This window comes from Hemicordylus capensis, chromosome 3, assembly GCF_027244095.1.
Source record: "Hemicordylus capensis ecotype Gifberg chromosome 3, rHemCap1.1.pri, whole genome shotgun sequence".
Taxonomy (NCBI): domain Eukaryota; kingdom Metazoa; phylum Chordata; class Lepidosauria; order Squamata; family Cordylidae; genus Hemicordylus; species Hemicordylus capensis.
This window is the reverse complement of record NC_069659.1, coordinates 4,766,437-4,788,322: the sequence shown is the minus strand read 5'-3', so window position 1 is coordinate 4,788,322 and position 21,886 is coordinate 4,766,437. Positions and strand designations below refer to the sequence as shown.

Here is a 21,886-nt window from a genome sequence, read left to right as displayed (position 1 = left end):
CTCTTCCCAGTCACCATGGCGGCAGCACTGAAGGTGGGCCTCTGGAGCCCATCTCCGTACACAGGCAGACTGATGTGCGCAGAGGCCTGATGAACTAACAGCAACATCACCACCTCCCCAGAAGAGAGTTTAACTTCACAGCATCCAGGAGGCCAAACACTGCATCCAGTAAATACCATACAACTATGAAAGAATTTCATTTCATCTGTTGTACAGGTTCCCCCACAGAATACAGGGATGTCGCAACCCCACGATTACTACTGTGATCTGGATTACAAAGCAATCCTACGGGGCACAAACAGAGTCCCTCCCATTGCCCAAGAACTGCACCTTCTAGCAGCACCTACCAAAAAATGGTAAGTCTGCAACAGACACAGAGGATGCAGCCAAAAGATTTCACAAGAAGAGAAAATTCTTGGGTCACAATCCAACACAGAATTAGGCATGTTTAAACTCAATGACATAAATTGATTTAAGCACAGCAAATACTTTTGGTCTACAGCCAGACACAACAGGGCTCCCTTTCTAGCTATGAACAAAAGAGGAATGATTAAGTCAAGAATGTGTACGGCAACCTTTATACTGCAAGAGTTTAAGTTCTATATTAGTATTTTGAAGATTTATGCCATACCTTATTTGGTTTGTGGTGTTGAGAGGGGAAATTATTGCTGTTTGCTACGGTATTATTGAAGAACTGAAGTCCAAATAAGAATGTTTTGAAAGCCAACAGTGGTCAGTTTGATGAACTGGCCACTAAAATCTTTTGCTAATTGAATTCAAGGGAATGAGCAGGGGCAAATGGACTAATTCAGGACGAGGATGATCACAACTCATCAGAGGAGCCTCAAGATGTTCCAAAACAGTGGTACATCTGTTGGTGACCTCCAGACTTGACTTTTGTAATGTGCTTTATGTAGGGCTGCCTTTGTACATAGTCCGGAAACTACAGTTGGTCCAGGATGCAGCAGCCAGGTTGGTCTCTGGGTCATCTCGGAGAGACCATATTACTCCTTTACTAATAGAGCTACACTGGCTGCCAATAGGTTTCTGGGCAAAATGCAAAGTGCTAGTTATAACTTATAAAGCCCGAAATGACTTAGGCCCTGGGTATTTAAGAGAGCGTCTTCACTATGAGCCCCACCACCCACTGAGGTCATCTGAGGAGGTCCGTCTCCAGTTACCGCCAACTCGTCTGATGGTAACCCAGAGACGGGCCTTCTCAGTTGCTCCCCCGAGATTGTGGAATGCACTCCCCACTAAGATACGATCCTCCCCATCTCTGGCAATTTTTTAAAAACATCTAAAAACTCATCTTTTTAACCAAGCTTTCTCAGCCTTTTAAAATTTGTTGGTTTTAATTTTGTGATTGATTTTAAATTGTTGAATTGTTTTAACTTTTTATGTGTGTTTTAATTGTTTTATGTTAACCGCCCAGAGACTAAAGTTTGGGTGGTATATAAATGTGATGAATGAATGAATAAATAAAACAGTGATGGGAGAATGTCAACATCTTTCCCACATAAAAGAAATAACACCTAAACAAAACCAAAAGAGAGAGAGGAAGAGTAAAGCACATCCAGTCTTCCGAAGAAGTGGAGACTGTCCAGGGTACCCTTTCCCCTCACCTTAGACCCAGCAAGCTTTCAGCAAACTTCTTCAGGATAAAAGTCCAATGAGCATGGAAGAGTAGGTTTCCTTTCCCCAGCCTCTATGGGCAAAAGCAACTTACACAACCCATCAGGGCACAATTCATGGAAACCATCCGTCCCGACCCCTACTTAGCTCAGCGCACCCTGTATTTACAACCCACCTTTCTTCTAAGATGGAACTCAAAGCAGTCAGTGTATGTAGGATTCCCAGGCAGCCTCCCATCTAGGCAATGACCGGAACCCCAATGTGATTAGTTTCAGCAAGGTGGCTGCATAATGTGCCTGCAAACCAGGCTGAGGGACTCTGGTCGGTCAAAGGGAGCACCATCTGCTGACAGGAGCAAGCAAGCACTACTGAGGTTAAAAGACTGATCATGACGGACTCTTGCAACATACATCTTGCAGCACAGCGCCCCCTCTGCTGGACAAAGTTCATTATTGCAAGAGATTTCAGTAATTCCTAGTGATGCCCATGAAACAGATTTTGCGTCTTGTTTCAAGCTCGAAACGCAATGCAAAATGGCCAAAACGTTTTGTTGAAACAGTGGCCAAGCCGGCCATTTGGCCAAAACAACTCAAAACGTTTCAAGTGTTTTGACCATAGGGAACAATGGGGAAACTCGAAACACCCCACTGTTCCCCTTGGGTAGCTCCTAGGGGCACCAAAGTGGGTCGTGTGGTAGGGCATGATGGGTACTAACTACTACCCAACCCACAAAAGAAATAGGCAAGTAGGCAATTTTTAACTTTCCCCCAAAACCCCCATAGGAGAAAACTGATAATAATCAACTTTGTTGGTACAGAATTCTTCTCCAGCATATGGAAAGTAGCACATTCTTGGCCGCACACAGAGCAAGGAGGATTACAAATGAACGTTGTTAACGACTTGGATAGAAAAAGGTTTAACCACAGTACTGTTAGCTCTTCAAACATGTTACACTGGGTTGTATCATTAAAATGCTAGTCCAGACAAAGCACCATTAAAATCAATGAGATAAGTTTGATTAATTTCAACAAGATTTAGGAATCCTAACAATTTAAGGGTTCAACCCACTAATAATCAGGGAGTGTTACTGATTGGAGGGGCCCACTTCCTCACTCCCTTGTCCTAACCATTGATTTATCTTGCCAAGTTATTTATGAGACATGGCAACAGTTTCCAGTTCTTGCAGAGCAAACCCTAATCTGAGGGTTCTCAAATTTGGGTCCCTGGATATTGTTGGACTAACTTCAGGCCATTCTGGCTGGGGACCATGTACAGGTGAAACTCGGAAAATTAGAATATCGTGCAAAAGTCCATTAATTTCAGTAATGCAAATTAAAAGGTGAAACTGATATATGAGACAGACGCATTACATGCAAAGCGAGATAAGCCAAACCTTAATTTGTTATCATTGTGATGATCATGGCGTACAGCTCATGAAAACCCCAAATCCACAATCCCAGAAAATTAGAATATTACATGGAACCAATAAAACAAGGATTGTAAATAGAACAATATCGGACCTCTGAAAAGTATAAGCATGCATATGTATTCAGTACTTGGTTTGGGCCCCTTTTGCAGCAATTACTGCCTCAATGCGGCGTGGCATGGATGCTATCAGCCTGTGGCACTGATGAGGTGTTATGGAAGACCAGGATGCTTCATTAGCGGCCTTCAGCTCTTCTGCATTGTTTGGTCTCATATCTCTTATCCTTCTCTTGGCAATGCCCCACAGATTCTCTATGGGGTCAGGTCAGGCGAGTTTGCTGGCCAATCAAGCACAGTACACTGTATACTTTTCGGAGGTCCGATATTGTTCTATTCTACAATCCTTGTCTTCTTGGTTCCATGTAATATTCTAATTTTCTGGGATTGTGGATTTGGGGTTTTCATGAGCTGTATGCCATGATCATCACAATTATAACAAATTAAGGCTTGACTTATCTCGCTTTGCATGTAATGCGTCTGTCTCATATATCAGTTTCACCTTTTAATTTGCATTACTGAAATTAATGGACTTTTGCACGATATTCTAATTTTCCGAGTTTCACCTGTAGTCCAACAACATCTGGGGCCCCAAGTTTGAGAAAGAGCCCTAATCCATGCTTCACCACCACAGCTGAGATCTCCTCTTGTTATCCTTACCATCCATGCGCCTCAACCAAGCCTGCTCTCTTGGATGAAGCTTGCACAGCAGCAACTCTTAGTGCAGAGCAGACCCAGTCTTCCCCGACCATCTTTCTGTTCACATTAGTATCCTTTTCTTGGCTTGCTTTATTCAGCTAATCTGTATAAAGGCTATACAGAATGAGCACCAAGATATCACACATTTATGCTTGTGGTAAAGGAAGTGGAGCACTCACTGTGTGTCCATTCTGCACGAGGTTTCCTGCCACTAAATAGGTGACGTGCAACTGGGCTCCTGAATTCTCCTTCCGCCTTTTTTCCACATAGTCATACAACATCCTGTGCAAACAACCAACCAAAAGGAAACACTTTTTAAAAGGGGTATAAACTTTTTCTATATATATATTCAAGAACTAGGGCTCATTCACTTAACAACTGATTATACCACACTATTGTGTTTGACATATGTAGGTTAGGATAGAGATTAAGACTTCACTTTGTTTTAGGCTTGATAAGCAGCAGATTAGTGGTAAACCTGTTCCTGGATTGTACCAGTTGAAACCACAAGTGGGGGCTCACATAACAAAATGTACTTCTACATATATACATTCTTAAAACCCCTCCGCACGGAAAGCTAGATGTCAGGGAGATGGGCTCTAGCTTAGCCTTCTCCATGGTCTCTAGCTTTTATGTTCAGGAACTTTACTGCCTGGCGGATAATTCCATCATACCAGTCCCCCTGTCATCCTGCAGCCTCAAGTGGAACACAAAATGAAGCATATCCCACTACAATGGAGCAATGAGATATCCAGAGCGAAGACTCGTCAGCAACTCCTTTTTCCTTTGTTGTACCACCAAACACACACCATAAGCCAAATGTTGTCTCACAAAGAGAGACTGGAGTATGTGCACACACAAACAATTTATAAGCTGGTAGCAAATTAAAAAACAACCCCTTCTGATTATTACTTGTCAGCAATATCAAATTAGGAGCCTTTATTTCTCTGTCACAAATCTGAAATTGGCCCATTTCCCTTCTAATATAAGGAGAGAGGCAACCAAGGTAGCCAAAGAGTGCAGTTTTATGACACAAAAGTACCATAACAAAAAGTAAAAGCCAAAGCGAGAAATCAATCAACTGACCCCCAGCAATCTCCCCAATCTATTTTTGACACACTGTTATTCATGAAAAGTACCCATGTATTTACTTTCCCTTGTGTTTAGAACTGCAAACATGTATAGCCTTTTTGGAATATAGACTTCACCTGCACAAAGACTTATCAAACATGCAACACATCAGTCAAACTAAGTGTAGTACCTATCTTAGAAAAGGGTATCAATAAAGTATGTGCCAACTTTTTGGGCAATCTCAGTGCTTAACAAACTGGTTCTGCAGGCTTAGAGACAATTCAGGTTAACAGCATGTTAGGAAAACTAAATATAGTAACAAGGAAGAATGGACACCTGCACTCAGCACTGGACTTTTGAAAAGTATTAACTGCAAGCACAAAGAGTACCACAGATATTCAGGGCCTCAAGTCTTTGAGCTAATCTCTGAAAAGTAATCTTACTTTTGCTTACTTGGTATTCAAGAGATGATTAGCGGGAGGCTGGAATACACCATGGCATTTATGTGGCTTTGTGATGTTCAGGTAGCCAAATGTGAACATGGATTTTTCCAAATCTCATGGAAAAGCCCATGAGATACAAAACTCATGGACTTTTGTGCTATATCTGTATCTGATGGTTAGAAAATTACAAAAGCGCACGAGTACAGCAGGATTTATCTTCCTTTTGGATGTATTTTGATGACCTAAGAAGGATTCCCCTTTAAGTAAGGATGGTCCACTTGTTGCAGTAAGAGTGGGAGTGTGATTTCTTAAATTTTTTTATTAATGAAGAGACTCTACACTTTCCCTGAAGGTTTGAAGAGAGGTGTGGGGTGTGTGTGTGTGTGTGTGTGTGTGTGTGTGTGTGTGTGTGTGTGTGTGTGATGATTTCAGGGAACTGACTAATCTATATAATCACCCTTTTAATCCCATAGACAATTATTAGTTCCTAGAAGACTCCAGGGCTGCTCAATTTTAGCCCGCCTGCAGATGCTGGCCTACAACTTCCATAATCCCTGGCTAGTGGCCACTGTGGCTGGGGATTATGGGAGCTGTAGTCCAAAAAGAGCTGGGGGGGGGCAATGTTGAGCACGCCTTCCTGAAGCTAAGGTTAAGAAGACTGGCTCATTCCCCACAGTGTCCAAAGACAGACCTTGGTCAAATGTTATCCATTGGTGAGAGCAGGATGCAGGATATGTCAATACTTACTGCTTTGCTTGGTTGACATGAACACCTAGAGTATAGCTCAGCCATTTATATGTCACCTGCAATGGAAAATATTTCAGTCTTAATATACCAGAACTACCAATACCTTCCACTAAATGCCAATTCCATCTCCTCACTACTAAAACAGTGTCAACCCCATTATCTTCAATCACATGTAGTTCTCTTCACAGGTCTCTTTAATCATACAGCCAGTGCTTCATCTCCCCAGTTTTCTATTTACATTTTTACATGTATATCCCACTCATCCTCCAAGGAGCCCAGAGCAGTGTATATGGTTATGTTTCTCCTCACAACAACCCTCTGAGGTAGGTTAGGCTGAGAGATACGTGACTGGCCCAGAGTCACCCAGCTAGTAACATGGCTGAGAGGGGATTTGAACTCAGGTCTCCCTGGTCCTAGTCCAGCACACTAACCACTTTCTGCAAAAGTGGAAACAAAATTGGCACTATCTGTGCGCCCCCTTTTATTACAGGCATCTCCCACACTCCAATCAAGCATACATGCCCATTCCCTTAAGGCAGGAATCAGTACAATGCAGGCCATATAGTCCAACAGACCAGTTTGGGATGGACTACACAAGCACCTCCAGATCGTTCAGATACCTCCTCAAGGAAGAGTGCACATTCAGGATCACTTAACAGATCAGATATGCCTTAAGTGTTTCCTTGCTGTGTTAATCTAATATTCCCTGTGGTCCACCAGTGTTTCTAGTAGTTGTTGTTTTTTAAAGGTTTTGCAAGACTGAAGTCAGCTCACTCCAGCTTTAAGGAATTCCTCACACCCACAACGATCTCCTTTACCGTTATGCAGCTACCACCATCCAGTTCTCTTGCATCCAAACCCTAAACCACTACCCTCTTGTTGGAAACCTGCAATATGCAGGGCTGCAAAACTTTGGCCCTACTGCAGTTCCTCGACTACAACTCCCAGCACACCTATTGGCCACTGTGACTGGGGATGATGGGGTCCAAAACTAGCTGGAGGACCAAAGTTGTGCAGTCCTGGCTCAGTAGCTGGTCTTGTGGTAGCAAGCATGACTTGTCCACTTAGCTAAGCAGGGTTTGCCCTGGTTGCATCTGAATGGGAGACTATGTGTGTGAGCACTGTATGATATTCCCCTGGAGCCACGCTGGCAGCATTTCCAAGAGAGGGCTGAGAGTAAGATTCCTGCCTGCAACCTTGGAGAAGCCGCTGCCAGTCTGTGAAGACAATACTGAGCTAGACAGACCAATGCTCCTCTGACTCTGTATATGGCAGCTTCCTCTGTTCTCAATGCACCCAACAGCATTCCTTACAAAGGATTTTTTTGTTGTTTATATCTGACCCACCCACACAGCCTCTCCTCAAGCTAGGCTCCAATCCATCATCCAATCCTACTCACTATCTGCCTTTACCGCACTTCACCCATCCATAATATCAACACCCCCCTTTCCCCTAAGCATTCCTTACTATCAGTCACACCCCAAGTCTCCATTCTTAATATTAGGCAGGTGAGATGAAACATGCCAGAGGTGAAGCCAGCCTACGAACCCCAGCTTCCAGCCTAGAGACCACCTTGGGGTTATTCTGAGGATGAAAGGCGGGTGCTCTGCACTTGCTCAGAAGAACCCTGATGTTTAGCACCACTTCTCAGATAACAGTTCTGAGCCTTGGCACTGAAAATGTCTAAGCTGAGAGTTCTCAAACCTGGGTTCCCAGGTGTGGCTGGACTACAACTCCCATCAGCCCCAGGCACAACAGCTGCCCATCGTGGCTGTGGATGATGGAGGTTGTGGTCCAACATCTGGGGACCCAAGTTTGAGAACCCCTGGCCTAAGAACTGCCATACGCCTCCTGCGCAATCACCCACCCCCTCGCATACTGCGGCCTGGAAATGCGGATATTGTAGCTCTGCTCTCATCTTTCCTACTGACTGCTTGATTTCGTGGCTCATTCTTTTCTAGGGCGTCGTGATGGTTTTAGACCTTGCTCTCTAACCCACCCTGGAAACGTCTATGGAAGCAAACAGGGCTTAGTGGCTGCATTAAGGCAAGCTCAGTGGCCAAGCTGAGGTTGTTGAACTCGGGACAGTCTTTTAAAAAGACTCTTAAGACGCATCTACTCCCCCCAAGCTTTTGAACCAGAAGGGCAGTTTTAAGCTGTTTCACATATATGGTAAGCCACACGGAGACGTGAGTTTGGAGCAGTGTACAAATATACTAAACAAATAAAAGAGAACTCCCATCATCCCCAGGCACAACGACCTTTGGCCACTGTGGTTGCGGGGGGGTGATGGGAGTTGTAGTCCAACAACGTCCGGGGATCCGTGCTTGGGAAGATTATTGAACAAACAAAGCGCGCTCACAGTTGCTCTCTCTGGGGCTGTCCCCCAGCCCCCATGGACCTACCCTCCCCAGCCCCCGGACCACCCTTCCAAGTCCTCCGGGGCAGGGGCCTCCCTCGAGGGGCAGGGGGGTGGCGGTCAAGCAAATGCATCAAGTGGCAGGGAGTCCCCCCCCGCTTACCACACGGTTCTGGTCCGTGACGAACTCGTCGATGTTCTCCAGGTAAAGTTCGTCCTCCATGACTGGTTGGCAGGTAGGCGAATTACTCCGGACAGGCCCGACTCGCTTCTCTCGCCTCGGCCGAACTCAAGCAGAAAACCCGCCGCGCCGCTCTCCCGCCTCCATGGCAACCCCAGGCCTCTTTCGCGCGCGCTACGGAAGCCGCGCGGGGAACTTCCAGGCCGGCGTCTCCACAGCAACCCCAGGCCCCCCTCTCAATCTCTTGCACCCGCGCTACGGAAGCCGGGCGGGGACGCTCCAGGCTGCCGTCTCCACGGCAACCCCAGGTCTCGCTCTAGCGCGGGGGGCGCCTTAGCCACGGCAGCCGCCGAGGGACCTTTCTCATTCCAACAGCAAGGGAACCAAAGAGCGAGGCCCCGCCCCCTGCTGCGAGCTCATTGGCTGCGAGGTGTGCCGGGTAGCACTACGGACCTGTGCCGCGGGGGCCTCTGGGAGGGCGCCCTGAGCCCAGCGCTCTCTGCACGCCCGCAGGGGCACCCCCGTCGCCCCCCCTCGCCAGCGAAGGCGGCGGGATGCGGCCTGCAGCGGCGGTGGGGCTGCTGCGGCTGGGCCGGGCGAGCTACGGGGCGTCCCTGGCGGCGCAGGAGCGGTGCGTGCGGCGGCAGCTGGAGAAGGAGGGCCGCGGCGGCGGAGGCAGCGAGGACCGGCTGCTGCTGTGGGAGCCGGCCGGGCCCGTCTACACGGTGGGGCTGCGCGGCAGCGGCAGCGGCGGGGCCGAGGAGGCGGCGGAGGAGGAGCGGCGGCTGCGGGCGCTGGGCGCGGGCTTCGAGCGAGCGGGGCGCGGCGGGCTGTGCACCTTCCACGGGCCGGGCCAGCTGGTGGCCTACCCGGTGCTGGACCTGCGGCGCTTCGGGCTGCCCCTGCGGGGCTACGTGGCCGCCCTGGAGCGCCTGGCCGTGGCCGCCTGCCGCCGCCTGGGCCTCCGCCACGCCCGCGCCCTCCCGCCGCCCCACACCGGCGTCTGGCTGGCGGGCCGGAAGGTCTGCGCCATCGGTGAGCCGGGGCAGGGAGAAGGCGGGGGGGGCTGCTGCTGGGCCCGGATCCCCCCAGCCGGGGGTGGGGGCTCCTCCTCCTTTCCCCCGCTGATGATGCTTGCCTTTCCTCCCTGCAGCCCCCCCGGCTGGGGGGAGGAGGACGAGGGACTCCCAGTCCGACGGGGACCTATGTGCAGCCCTCAGGGACATGTTTTTAATGAGCTACCGAGAGCTTTTTTGGGGAAGGGGAGGCTGTCCACATGGCCGCTTCCCTGGTGCAGTTAGTCGGTCAGTTCTGTTAGGTTGCTCTCCTGCCGCTTCCGCGCATCCTTGCTTGCTCTGGGTACTGGCCGGTGAGTCTTCTTCCCAGGAAATCGGCAGAGGGTTTGGCATCACCATCCTGGCCTCCTCATGCAGCAGCAGCAGAAGGAGGGGAGGGAGTGCTGAGCTAGTAGAAGCGACTGCTCCACTTCAGGGTGCAAGAGGAGGATCACCCGCACCCCTGGTCCATGTTCCCCAATGTTTTAAAATTTCCCCCTCAATCTGAGATCTTACACAGGATAGGCAAAATGCTGGGCAAAATCTTTCTCCTTGGTGTACTAGTCTTCTGTCTCTCCCTTGGGTAGGGTTTTTCTCTTCCTGTTGCCTTGTCTTATCCAAGCTTGTAAACTGTCCAGAATTGCCTGGAAGCTTTTTGCAAGAACTGTGGCATCTTCACAAGTGTTCATTCTAGCTTGGGCAGTGACACTAACGTGGTGGCCTGGCCTGATTCTGAAATTTGTGTCATGTTTACGTGAACAAAGGCGCGGGGTAGCATTAAATGCTTCTGTAGGGGTTATCCAAGAACAAAGACCCAGTCTTTCTCTCTTGCTGACATTCTCTTTCCATCCAGAAGTAACCCCATGGCATTTTATCACATTGTTCTTTGTAGTTGCAAGCTGTATTTGCACATGGTATTTGTAGTTGGTTTTCAGTAGTGATCTGATAAGCGAATGTTAGCATAATTCACATGTGGAACTCACTGCTACAAGATGTGATGGCCACTGGAACAGGTTGATTTAAAAGGGCTTTAGAAAACCCATGGAGCAAGAGAGCTCTAGTAAGGGCTGTTTGGCAGGACAGCTAATGGAACTCCATTTTCAGAGGCAATGTACCCCTGAATTCCAGTTTTTGGGGGGCCACAAATAGCAGAGAAGAGGAGCACTTGCCTACAAGCCCTTTTTGTGCACTTTTTGCAGCAGGCATCTGGTTGGTTACTGTGGGAGGCAGAATACTGGACAGGATGGGCCTTGGCCCTGATCCAGCAGGGCTTTTCCGATGTCGTTACTGTTGAGAGCATCACCTGCTGATTTCTGCAGATCAGACTCTTGCAAAAATCACAAAAGCAGGCCAGATCAGTGGCGGTGCTGTTTTTTCTGGTCAGTTGGCAACTCTTCCCTGGAAACTCCCTGAAAATATCCCAGAAGTGTGGCTTGTTCTGCTTCCCAGATAAAATGTCAGGCTTCCAGAAGCTGGGAAATGGTTAAAGAGAGACATGGCTGGAACTTCTAGTACTAAACTGACAGCGAGTGTTGGCCCTGATGCTTCATGGATGTGGGGCACTGCTCTGTCCTCGTGTCCCAAGCCTGGTACTGGTAGCTAGAGTGGCGGCCAGTACGATGTCAAACGGGAAGTGGTGGCCCCCGTGGCTGTGGGCAGTTTCCCCGCAAACTTGCCCTCATTGCTTATACCCATAATTACCCGAATAGAAGTCGACCCTGAATTTAAGAGAATCCCCTCTGTCTACTCTGACTGGCAGCTGCTCCTATCTGGAGAGGCTAGGAATTAAATCTGGGGCCTTCTGCATGCAAAGGGGATGTTCTCCCACTGCACTCTGGCCACTCTCATGTCACCTTAAAACGGAACCTTAAAGCTTGTGTCCCCAGATGTTGTTAGACTACAACTAACAACAGCCTTTCAGAATAAGAGCCCTCCACATCCACTCACTCAGGCTTTTAATTAGACTTCTAGAACCTATCATTGTTTTAAATTGTTTTAATGTTTTAACTTTGTTTTAATCTGTGTTGATCTATTGTAAACTGCCCAGAGACCTGAGCTTTGGGTGGTGCACAAATACACTAAATAAGTAAAATAAATAAAAACAGCTCCTATCATCTCTTGCCACAATGGCCAAAGGAAACTGTTGTCCCACAAAATCTGGGGTCTCAAAGGTAAGAACCCCTGCCTTGCCATCAAACACTTATTTTGGCATAAGCTTTTGTGGACTAGCTTTTGTGAGTGATTGATTGAGTGCCATCAAGTCAGTGTCCACTCTTAGCGGCCACATGAAGCTTTTGTGCTTCATCTGAAATGCTCATATACAGAAGGAAGATAAACTAGAAAACAGTTGTTTTGGATTGCCTCTGGTGGGATTATTTGTCACGCCCAGTATTTAGATTAGCTGTAAACTATCAGGAAACAATCGTGTGCAAGAATCCAGTCCAAAGAATAGACTGCACCTGGGTCCATGCTTCTCCCAAGTGTATTGTGCTGACAGTCATGAAAGCTAAATCCTTGGAGGAAAACCTTCTATAAACCTATGTAGCTTCTAGTGCAGACTGCAGTGTATATAGGGATAGAGACAGCATCAACACAGCATTGATTACAAGGGGCATTCTATGTAATCATTTCAAGACGGACAGTTCAAAGAGCATTGTACTTACTACAAATAATTTGTTTGTTTGTTTGTTTTTAAGTCAGTGAAGAAACCAGAAGGCAACCTCAATCTGCATCAGAATTTCCTCCTTTTCCATCTTAAAACAGCAAGGAGAACCAGACAGAAGTCCCTTTCCGATGGCCGGCTTAATACAGCTTCTGTGTCTCGCCCTCTATAGGCATCCGTTGCGGAAGGCATATTACCTCACATGGCTTGGCTCTGAACTGCTGCACGGACTTGACTTGGTTTGACCACATCGTTCCTTGCGGGCTGGAAGGGAAGAAGATGACCTCTCTGAGCCAAGAGCTGCAAAGACCTGTCTCTGTGGAAGAAGCCACGGAGCCCTTCCTGGCTGCCTTTCAAGAGGTGTTTCAGTGCACCCTAACCCTTGCCGAAGAACCTATCTAGGCCAACGAATTGTGCTGGTTTCTAGGTGTTGCTGGGAACACCGATTCCTCTTCTCAGCATGAGAGGCTGCAAAAATGTGAAACCAGCTATATGCCTTTTGTACCAGGGCGTGTCAGTATAAACTTGAAAGTGTGGAGCTGCCCTTCCCAAGGAATCCTAAGAATTCTACTTCTTTGTGGGGAGGAAATCTAAAGACCCTTAACAGAGAATTGACAGTATCTCCAATACAACTACAGTTCCCAGGGGGACAGTTAAAATGGATTAAAGCACTTTAGAGTTTGTGATGTAAATAGGGGATCAGGACGTCTGATTGTTTCAGTAAATGGAATCATGTGCCTTTAAATATATTCTATATTTGAACACCTCTGTATATATTTTTTTAAATCACACTTTAAAAGTAAGGAGGCATAGAAGAGATGGCAAAGAACAGAGAAGACTTTTGCAGTGAGAAAATTCCATGGCCGTTCATCGTTTGGAATGGTGTGTCTTGTGCGGAATGGGGTAGCTCAGGCAGAATTTTTAGAATCCTCAATATTGTAAAGAACAAAGCAAATGTATAGTTTTCATTATTGTAGGGAAAACAAGCAAAGCTGGATTGCATGCAGATGTCTTTTGCTAAATGTTTGGAGCCCCTACCCAGAGTAGCTTAACATGCATTAGGTCCCCCTTCATACTTTTGTTTCTTTTTATACACACACATACACACAAACAGAGAGAACAAATACAGTGCTATCAGTAACTATCCTTGTTTAGGTGGTTTATCAGTAGTTTAAAATTGATTACATTGAACAGATATTTTCCTGCGAATAGCTGCACTCAGTTATTCCATTGTTTGTTTACCTAGGCAAATGCATATTCTGACTTTAGCGTATGTGGTGTTTCCTGAGAAAAGTTCATATCCAATATTTATATTTGCTGTTAACTGATAGCGAGGCCGGAGACCGCACCAGGCGCTTGTGTTGCTTTCAGGAAGTAGAACAGGCCATCCACCAGTCTTTTCTACTTGAATCACTCTGGTTAAAGAGTGCTAAACGAGTCCATTTGTTCCCCACTTTCCAAGGGTGCTGGTGGGTGACATGGTAGCTCTGATCTTGATTAGCAATTTTGACCCAAGGGCTGATAAGTTACTTTCAAATTCCACAATAGGCCAGAATAAACAAAAAGTCTATGATGTGCAGGCCCTTGGGAACTAGAGATGAGATCTGTCTGTGTTTCCCCCTTTCTAGTTGTGTTTCATAGGAAGCAGCCTTCTACTGAGTCATACCATCGGTCCATCTAGCTCAGCATTGTCTACACACAGACTGGTCGTGGCTTCTCCAAAGTTTAAGGCAGGAATCTCTCTCAGCCCTATTGTGGAGATGCTGACAGGGAGGGAACTTGGAAGCTTCTGCATGCAAGTGCACTTCCTGGAATGGTCCCATCCCCTAAGGAGAATATCTCCCAGTGCTCACATGTAGTCTCCCATTCAAATGTAAACCAGGGCAGACCCTGCTTAGTAAAAGGGACAATTCATGCTTGTGATCACAGGACCAGCTCTTTTCCCCAGAGGTGAGGAAAATTATGCACAGCATGTATAAAGTGGACTGAAGTTTTTCTCTCTGTCTCATAATATCAGAATCCAGGGTCACCCATGGAAGCTAAATGCTGGGTGATTTGGGACAGCCAATAAGAAGTACCTCTTCATACAACATGTAGTTAAACTATGGCAGGGGTTCCTCATCTTGCGTTGGACTACAACTCCCATCATCCCCAACCACAATGGCCTTTGTGGCTAGGGATTATGAGAGTTGTATCCAGTTATGTCTGGGTACCCAAGGTTGGGAACTACCAAGCTATGGAATTTGTTTCTGTCGGATTTGGTGGTGGCCACCAATCCAGACCAGTTTAAAAGAGGATCAGACAAATTCATGGAGGACAGGAGGACTCTCGGTGTCTCCTAGCCTTGGGCGCAATATAATTCCATTAGGATGGGTGGTGGCATGTCTGAGATGATGTCCCTGAACACCAGATGCTCAGGAATACCGAGGGGGGGGGGCAGCTTCCCTCTTCCCCTCACTGGGGGCTTCCTAAGTGCACCTGATTGCCATAGCACGAAGCAGGACACTGGACTGGATGGGCCTGGATGAACAGCAGGGCTTTTCTTACGTTCTTCATGCGGAGCGAGGGACCCAACCATTGATTCTAGGCGACAGGGGTTCTCAAACTTGGGTCTGCAGATGTTGTTGCTAGACTACAATTCCCATCATCCCCAGGGACAGTGGCGAAAAACTCTCTTACTTCCCCTCTTGATCTGAAAAGATACCTGAAACAATATTTTGGCCCCAAAGACTAACTAGCGTACATACAAGGCCATTGTGGTTGGAGAAGGAGAAAAGAAATTTATTATATACATTAAATAAAAGGGCTGTGGGAGAGCCACATTCTGAGAGTACTTTGGAGAGTTCTTTTAAGTGCTCATCTCATCTGCTTTCCTAAGAGGTGTGGGTGGGGCAGGGGGGGATCTCAGGCATGCTCACAAACCAAACCTAACCCCAACACTCAGACAGCTGTGAGTTGGACATGGTTCTTCACCTGTGAGTGGAGAATCTCAGAGAAACCCATTGCTTCTCACATCCTGTGTGACAGTTGCAAGGCTACTCTACATATGAGGTGAAGGCCCGAGAGCATAGCGAACAGGGATAGCAAACAGGACGTAGGAGTTTAGCTGGAAGTGAGCGGGGGAGCCTGGAACAAGCCCCCGCGATCACAAGGATCACAAGGAGCCTGGTGGAGAAGAGAACGTAAGTACATATCCCTCCCTCGTATCCCTCCTATTCTTGGGAAAGGCTGTTTGGACAGTTAAATAGCTGACCATTACAGCTGAGACCTATCCTAATAAACTATCTAATAAACAGACAATAAGCTCCCTAAATACTGTAAACAGCCAACCAAAACAGTATGAAGATAGGTCAGCAGGGGAAGGGGCACTTCCCAGTGTATTGCACAGAGTGCCACATGTACGACTGTTTGCCCCATGGGCAGAAGTCATGGGTGTGTGCTCGGTGCAAGGAGCTCCTGGCTCTCAGGGAACAAATCTGTTCCCTCGAGACCGAGGTGGCGGATCTGGAGAAGCTCAGGGAGACAGAGAGGCATGTGGACGAGACCTTCAGGGATGTGATAGAGGCATCCCACTCCAGGGCTGGTAGCTCCTCTGCTGTCAGGAAGAATGGGCAAGGAGGACATCGGTCTGAGGAAGAGGGAAATGCTCCTTTAGAAGGGATCCCTTCCGTGGATGATGAGCCCATATCCTCTCGCACAGGGGATACTCCTCTGGGGGCTGGAGGCCTCCTTGTAGTGGGTGATTCAATCAGAGGGATAGAGAGATGGGTTTGTGACCTGCGTGTTGACCGCACGGTGACTTGCCTGCCTGGTGCGAAGGTTGCGGACATTATGCAGCGTCTAGACAGGCTCCTAGGCAGTGCTGGGGAGGAGACAGCTGTCGTGGTGCACGTTGGCACCAAAGATGTGGGGAAATGCAGTCAGGAGGTCCTGGAAGCCAAATTTAGGCTGATAGGTAGCATTTTGAAATCCAGGACCCCCAAGGTAGCATTCTCAGAAATGCTACCTGTTCCACACACAGGTTCAGCAAGACAGGCAGAGCTGAGGGGTTTCAATGAGTGGATGAGACGTTGGTGCTGGGAGGAGGGGTTTAGATTTGTTAGGCACTGGCACACATTTTGGGGCAAGCAAGGCCTGTACAAAAGGGACGGGCTGCACTTGAACCAAGATGGAACCAGACTGCTGGCGCTTAAAATCAAAAAGGTTGCAGAGCAGCTTTTAAAATGACGCCTGGGGAACAGCCAATGGGAGCTGGGCAGTATCCCGTTTGGCAAAAGCCATCCTTTAAAGTGTGAGGCTGCAAAGAATTCAGATAAAACAGAAGGGGACAGGGCAGAACTGCATAAAGAGCAGACGGGAGCCTGTGCCAGCAGGTCAAAGAGTCAAAAGAATAGCATACATCAGGGGAGAGATTCAGCATATAGGTACTTATATGCCAATGCCAGAAGCCTCCGAGCCAAGATGGGTGAGCTGGAGTGCTAGGTTGCTAACGCAGAAATAGATATAGTGGGCATAACAGAAACATGGTGGAACAGTGAGAACCAGTGGGACACTCTTATCCCTGGGTATAAACTCTACAGAAAGGACAGGGAGGGGCGCCTTGGAGGAGGGGTAGCACTGTATGTTAGAGAAGGGATAGAATCTAACAAGCTAGATAAACCTAGGAGGATTGGAGTCCTCCACAGAAACCCTGTGGGTGACTATACAAGGCCGCAAATGGAACGTGCTACTGGGGACATGCTATCGCCCTCCGGATCATAATGCCGACAGGGACTGGGAGATGCAGGAGGAAATCAGGGAGGCGTCAAGGAGAGGCAGGGCTGCAATTATGGGTGATTTCAACTACCCACACATAGACTGGGTAAATTCACATTCAAGTCAGGACAAAGAGGTCAAATTTCTAGATACGCTAAATGACTGTGCCTTAGAGCAGTTGGTCATGGAACCGACCAGAGAGAAGGCGACCTTGGATCTAATTCTGAGTGACACCCAGGACCTGGTGCATGATGTCAGTGTCATCGACCCTTTAGGGAACAGGGACCACAGTGCCATCAAATTCAGCATACATGCGGGGAGAGAATCACCAAGGATGTCTAACACAGACATTTTGAATTTCAGAAGAGGAAACTTCTCCAAAATGAGGAGTATGGTGAAAAGAGAGCTGAGGGGGGAAATCAGGAGAGTCACTTCACTCCAGAGTGCATGGAGTTAACTCAAAACCACAATACTAGAAGCCCAGTTAGACTGTATACCCAAAAGGAGGAAAGGTACCACTAAGTCCAGGAGGATGCCAGCATGGCTAACGGGTACCGTCAAGGAAGCCATAAAAGGGAAGAAGACTTCCTTCCGAAACTGGAAGGCCTGTCCAAATGAAGAGAACAGAAAGGAACACAAACTCTGGCAAAAGAAATGCAATAAGGGAGGCAAAAAGAGAGTTTGAGGAACATTTAGCCAAAAGTATCAAGGGGAATAACAAAAACTTATTTAAATACATCAGAAGCAGGAAACCTGCCAGGGAGGCAGTTGGACCATTAGACAATGAGGGAGTGAAAGGGATTATTAAGGAGGATATGGAGGTTTCAGGGAAACTGAATGAGTTCTTTGCGTCTGTCTTCACGACAGAGGATACTGAGCATATACCTGTTACTGAACCTGGCTTTTTAGGGATGGAGGCTAGAGAGCTGAGTCAGATAGAAGTAAAAAGGGATGATGTTCTAAACTGTCTGGAAAAACTGAAAACTAACAACTCACCAGGGCCGGATGGCATCCATCCAAGAGTCCTCAAAGAACACAAATGTGAAATTGCCAACCTCCTTGCTAAAATATTTAACTTATCCCTGAAATCGGGCTCTGTACCAGAGGACTGGAGAGTAGCAAATGTAACACCAATTTTCAAGAAGGGATCCAGGGGCGATCCTGGAAATTACAGGCCGGTTAGCCTAACGTCCATTCCAGGCAAATTGATGGAAAGCATCCTCAAGGATAAAATTGTAAAGCACCTAGAAGAACAGGCTCTGCTGGGAGTAAGCCAGCATGGCTTCTGCAAAGGTAAATCTTGCCTCACCAACCTTTTGGACTTCTTTGAGAGTGTCAACGAGTGTGTGGATCAAGGTGATCCAGTTGACATAGTCTACCTGGACTTCCAAAAAGCTTTTGACAAAGTTCCTCATCAAAGACTCCTGAGGAAACTTAGCGGTCATGCGATAAGGGGACAAGTACATGTGTGGATTGCTAACTGGTTGAAAGACAGGAAACAGAGGGTAGGTATAAATGGAGAGTTTTCACAATGGAGAGAAGTAAGAAGTGGGGTCCCCCAGGGATCTGTACTAGGACCGGTGCTTTTTAATTTATTCATAAATGATCTAGAAGCAGGAGTAAGCAGCGATGTGGCCAAATTTGCAGATGATACCAAACTCTTCCGGGTAGTGAAATCCAAAACAGATTGTGAGCAGCTCCAAAAAGATCTCTCCAAACTGGGGGAGTGGGCGACAAAATGGCAAATGCGGTTCAATGTTAGCAAGTGTCAAGTGATGCACATTGGGACGAAAAACCCCAACTTCAAGTATATGCTGATGGGATCCGAGCTGTCAGTGACGGACCAGGAAAGGGATCTTGGGGTCGTGGTGGACAACTCGTTGAAAGTCTCGACTCAATGTGCGGCAGCTGTGAAAAAGGCCAATTCTATGCTAGGGATCATTAGGAAGGGGATTGAAAATAGAACGGCTAACATTATAATGCCCTCATACAAAACTACGGTGCAGCCACACTTGGAGTACTGCATACAATTCTGGTCACCACATCTCAAAAAGGACATTGCAGAACTTGAAAAGGTGCAGAAGAGGGCAACCAAGATGATCAGGGGCCTAGAGCACCTTTCTTATGAGGCAAGACTACAACACCTGGGGCTTTTTAGTTTAGAAAAAAGACAACTGTGGGGAGACATGGCAGAGGTCTATAAAATCATGCATGGTTTGGAGAAAGTGGAGAGAGAGAAATTCTTCTCCCTCTCAACACTAGAACCAGGGGTCGCTCCATGAAATTGATTGCCAGGAGGTCTAGGACCAACAAACGGAAGTACTTTTTCACACAATGTGTGATCCACTTGTGGAACTCTCTGCCACAGGATGTGGTGACAGCCAGCAAGCTGGATGGCTTTAAGAGGGGTTTGGATGACTTCATGGAGGAGAGGTCTATCAATGGCTACTAGTCGGAGGGCTGTAGGCCACCTCCAGCCTCAAAGGCAGGATGCCTCCAAGTACCAGTTGCAGGGGAGAAATGGCAGGTGAGAGGGCACGCCCTCAACTCCTGTCTGTGGCTTCCAGCAGCATCTGGTAGGCCACTGTGCGAAACAGGATGCTGGAATAGATGGGCCTTGGGCCTGATCCAGCATTGCTGTTCTTATGTTCTTCACAAGCTGCAATTCTGCCACAACCTGGCACATCTTAGTGTAAGGACATTGCCCTCAGAGATATATACATTTGAGCAATAAATCAATTTGTATGAATGTGGTTCCAGCTGATAAGTTCCAAGGTCAACATTTGTTTTAAAATCCCATTATAAAGGGTTTCCCACTTATCAGCTTTCCTTTTCCCGCAGTTGTGGGTCTGCTGAAGAATGCAGCCTTTCTCCTCTCTGCTACCTGGCAGTTTGATCTATTTTATGTTACTTAATAAATTTGATGTTTTTATTAGCTTAGGAAGAAAATCAGTAAGGGCACACACAAGGAAGCTTCTTTCGAGGAGTAAAAGGTAGCTTAGGAAATAAAGTACCTTTGATGAATCCATTGACCAACGACCTTGTTGGTCGAAAAAATCAGGATTTCTTTTGTAAATTATAATTTCCCAGTTTACAATTCTCATGAGCATACTGTATCTGTTTTTGCATATTCCAGCACCAGTGTGCATATTATGGTAGTATTTTTATGTCTGCATTTCTTACTTCCACTGAGATGATATTTCCTTTTTATTATTTGAGTTTAAATCCTGTCTTTCTTCTCTGAACTAGAAGCTAAAACAAACTGGATTACTACAGTTGTGGAGATTCTACTTTCTTTTGTTCTGACAGAGTTTTATTGGCCACTGTTTAATAATAAAAGCAATAGTTAGTTATTAAAAGTAAAACTGATTAACTAATTAATAGTTACTAAGTTAATAATTAACTAATAGTTATGAACTAATTAATTAATAGTTGCTAAGTTACTAATTAATAGTTATTAAAAGCAAAAGTTATTGAAGATAAAAGCAAAAGGTTCACTTGCCATTGAACAGAACTTAGCAGCATTTAGATATATCAAATCGTTTGAATCAGATAACAGAAATTTTACATGAAAAGTATCCAAACATCTTGGGTAATCTTTTAGGAAAGGGAGCAGATAATAATTTTGAATATCTCTGTAGTAATTGCAATAAAGCAATACATGGGCCGTTGTCTCAATACTTCCTGGGTTACATGGGCAGTAATGCTCAGCAATGGGACTTTCTTATACTTTCCTTCAAGCACTGCCATGTGTGATGCATCAAAGTGAGCTAACGAGAGCACTTGACGATATTTTGTCACAGTTATCCCTATCAATTCCATGCCTAGGCAAGACAAAACAAAATATTGGATTGGGAACCTCGTGTTTGCTTTGTAACCTCATTCTGCCCTCGCTACTGTGCAGAGCCTGAAATCCATCCCCAACACACACCCCATCTGCGGTGCAGGTGGGTGTGGGTCAGGCTTGCCTCACAATGGGGATCATGGACCACAGCTAACCCCAATGAACCATGGACCGCTTGAGTTAAAACTAGTCCTGGCACGTCCTAACGGGATGGTTGCTGCCTTGTTGGTCTGCTGTTTCTTCTAAAAGATGACAGGGATAAATTATCTCTTGGGACAGCCAGGATTTATGAGGGAGGAACCATGCATTCAGAGTCCCTTCTGGGTACATACATGTCCTTTTAAATATATAATTATAATTCTAGGGCATGGCTCCTGCTGCAAGGGAAGTTCTTGACCTTAACTTCCCTCCAAACAGGAGAGGTCACGCACTGTGTGTTGCTTCCACCCTCTCCTGTTCCTTGAAACCATCAATATGGCACAACTAGTAAGTGAGGCCCATCGGTGACCGGGGAAAATCATTCTGCGTAGATTGCACTTCTAGGAAGGTTCGAGAAAATTAATATATGTAATAGAATTTCTTATTAATGTGCTTGCAAAAAGGAAGTAAAAGAACAGTTTGCTATTTGTAGGAATTCAACTTCAAATATTATTCATATTCACATCCAGGGGTATCAGCACGTCTGCCCTGCAGTGGAGATCCTGTCAAGAGTGTGTGTGTGTGTGTGTGTGTGTGTGGCAGGCAGGGGGATTACGGAGAAAAAGGGAGGAAAACGAAAAAGCGAAAATGGAGTTGTCTCTGAATAAACCCTCAGCTAAATCTACAAACAATTACTTTGTGTCTATGAAGGAAGAAGCTGTAAAGTGCAATACATATAATAAATAAATAAAAGAACCTTAAGAACATAGAAACAGCCCTGCTGGATCAGGCCCAAGGCCTATCTAGCCCAGCAT

General features: G+C 46.6%; 2 protein-coding genes across 6 annotated transcripts in view; one reads left to right on the top strand and one right to left on the bottom strand.

The window, feature by feature from the left end:
- POLD3 (DNA polymerase delta 3, accessory subunit) overlaps positions 1-8,982 on the bottom strand; it is a 35,145-nt gene extending 26,163 nt beyond the window's left edge. For 3 of the 4 annotated variants that reach the window (XM_053309072.1, XM_053309074.1, XM_053309073.1), the window contains exons 1-3: positions 8,600-8,982; positions 6,078-6,133; positions 3,996-4,098 (exon numbers count right to left, since the gene is read on the bottom strand). In XM_053309072.1, coding sequence (XP_053165047.1) covers positions 3,996-4,098; positions 6,078-6,133; positions 8,600-8,659 — 219 coding nt within the window. In that variant the 5' untranslated portion in view covers positions 8,660-8,982. Of the gene's footprint in view, positions 1-3,995; positions 4,099-6,077; positions 6,134-8,599 lie in introns of those variants that run through there. The other variant, XM_053309076.1, reaches the window with a different exon arrangement.
- A 48-nt stretch (positions 8,983-9,030) lies between these two features.
- Positions 9,031-13,096, top strand: LIPT2 (lipoyl(octanoyl) transferase 2). Of its 2 annotated transcripts, none has more exons than XM_053309077.1 (2): positions 9,031-9,652; positions 12,507-13,096. In XM_053309077.1, the coding sequence occupies exons 1-2, from the start codon at positions 9,172-9,174 to the stop codon at positions 12,734-12,736; spliced, it is 711 nt and encodes a 236-aa protein (XP_053165052.1). In that variant the 5' UTR covers positions 9,031-9,171; the 3' UTR covers positions 12,737-13,096. The 2 variants fall into 2 exon arrangements, with proteins under 2 accessions (XP_053165052.1, XP_053165053.1); XM_053309078.1 differs by having other exon boundaries at positions 12,373-12,648.
- Positions 13,097-21,886: the final 8,790 nt, after the last annotated feature.

Bases quoted from the DNA above. Each gene is read 5' to 3' on its own strand.
- LIPT2 (XM_053309077.1), top strand. From the start codon at position 9,172: ATGCGGCCTGCAGCGGCGGTGGGGCTGCTGCGGCTGGGCCGGGCGAGC. The intron at 9,653-12,506 runs GTGAGCCGGGGC...CGCCCTCTATAG, and splicing joins CCGGAAGGTCTGCGCCATCG to GCATCCGTTGCGGAAGGCAT.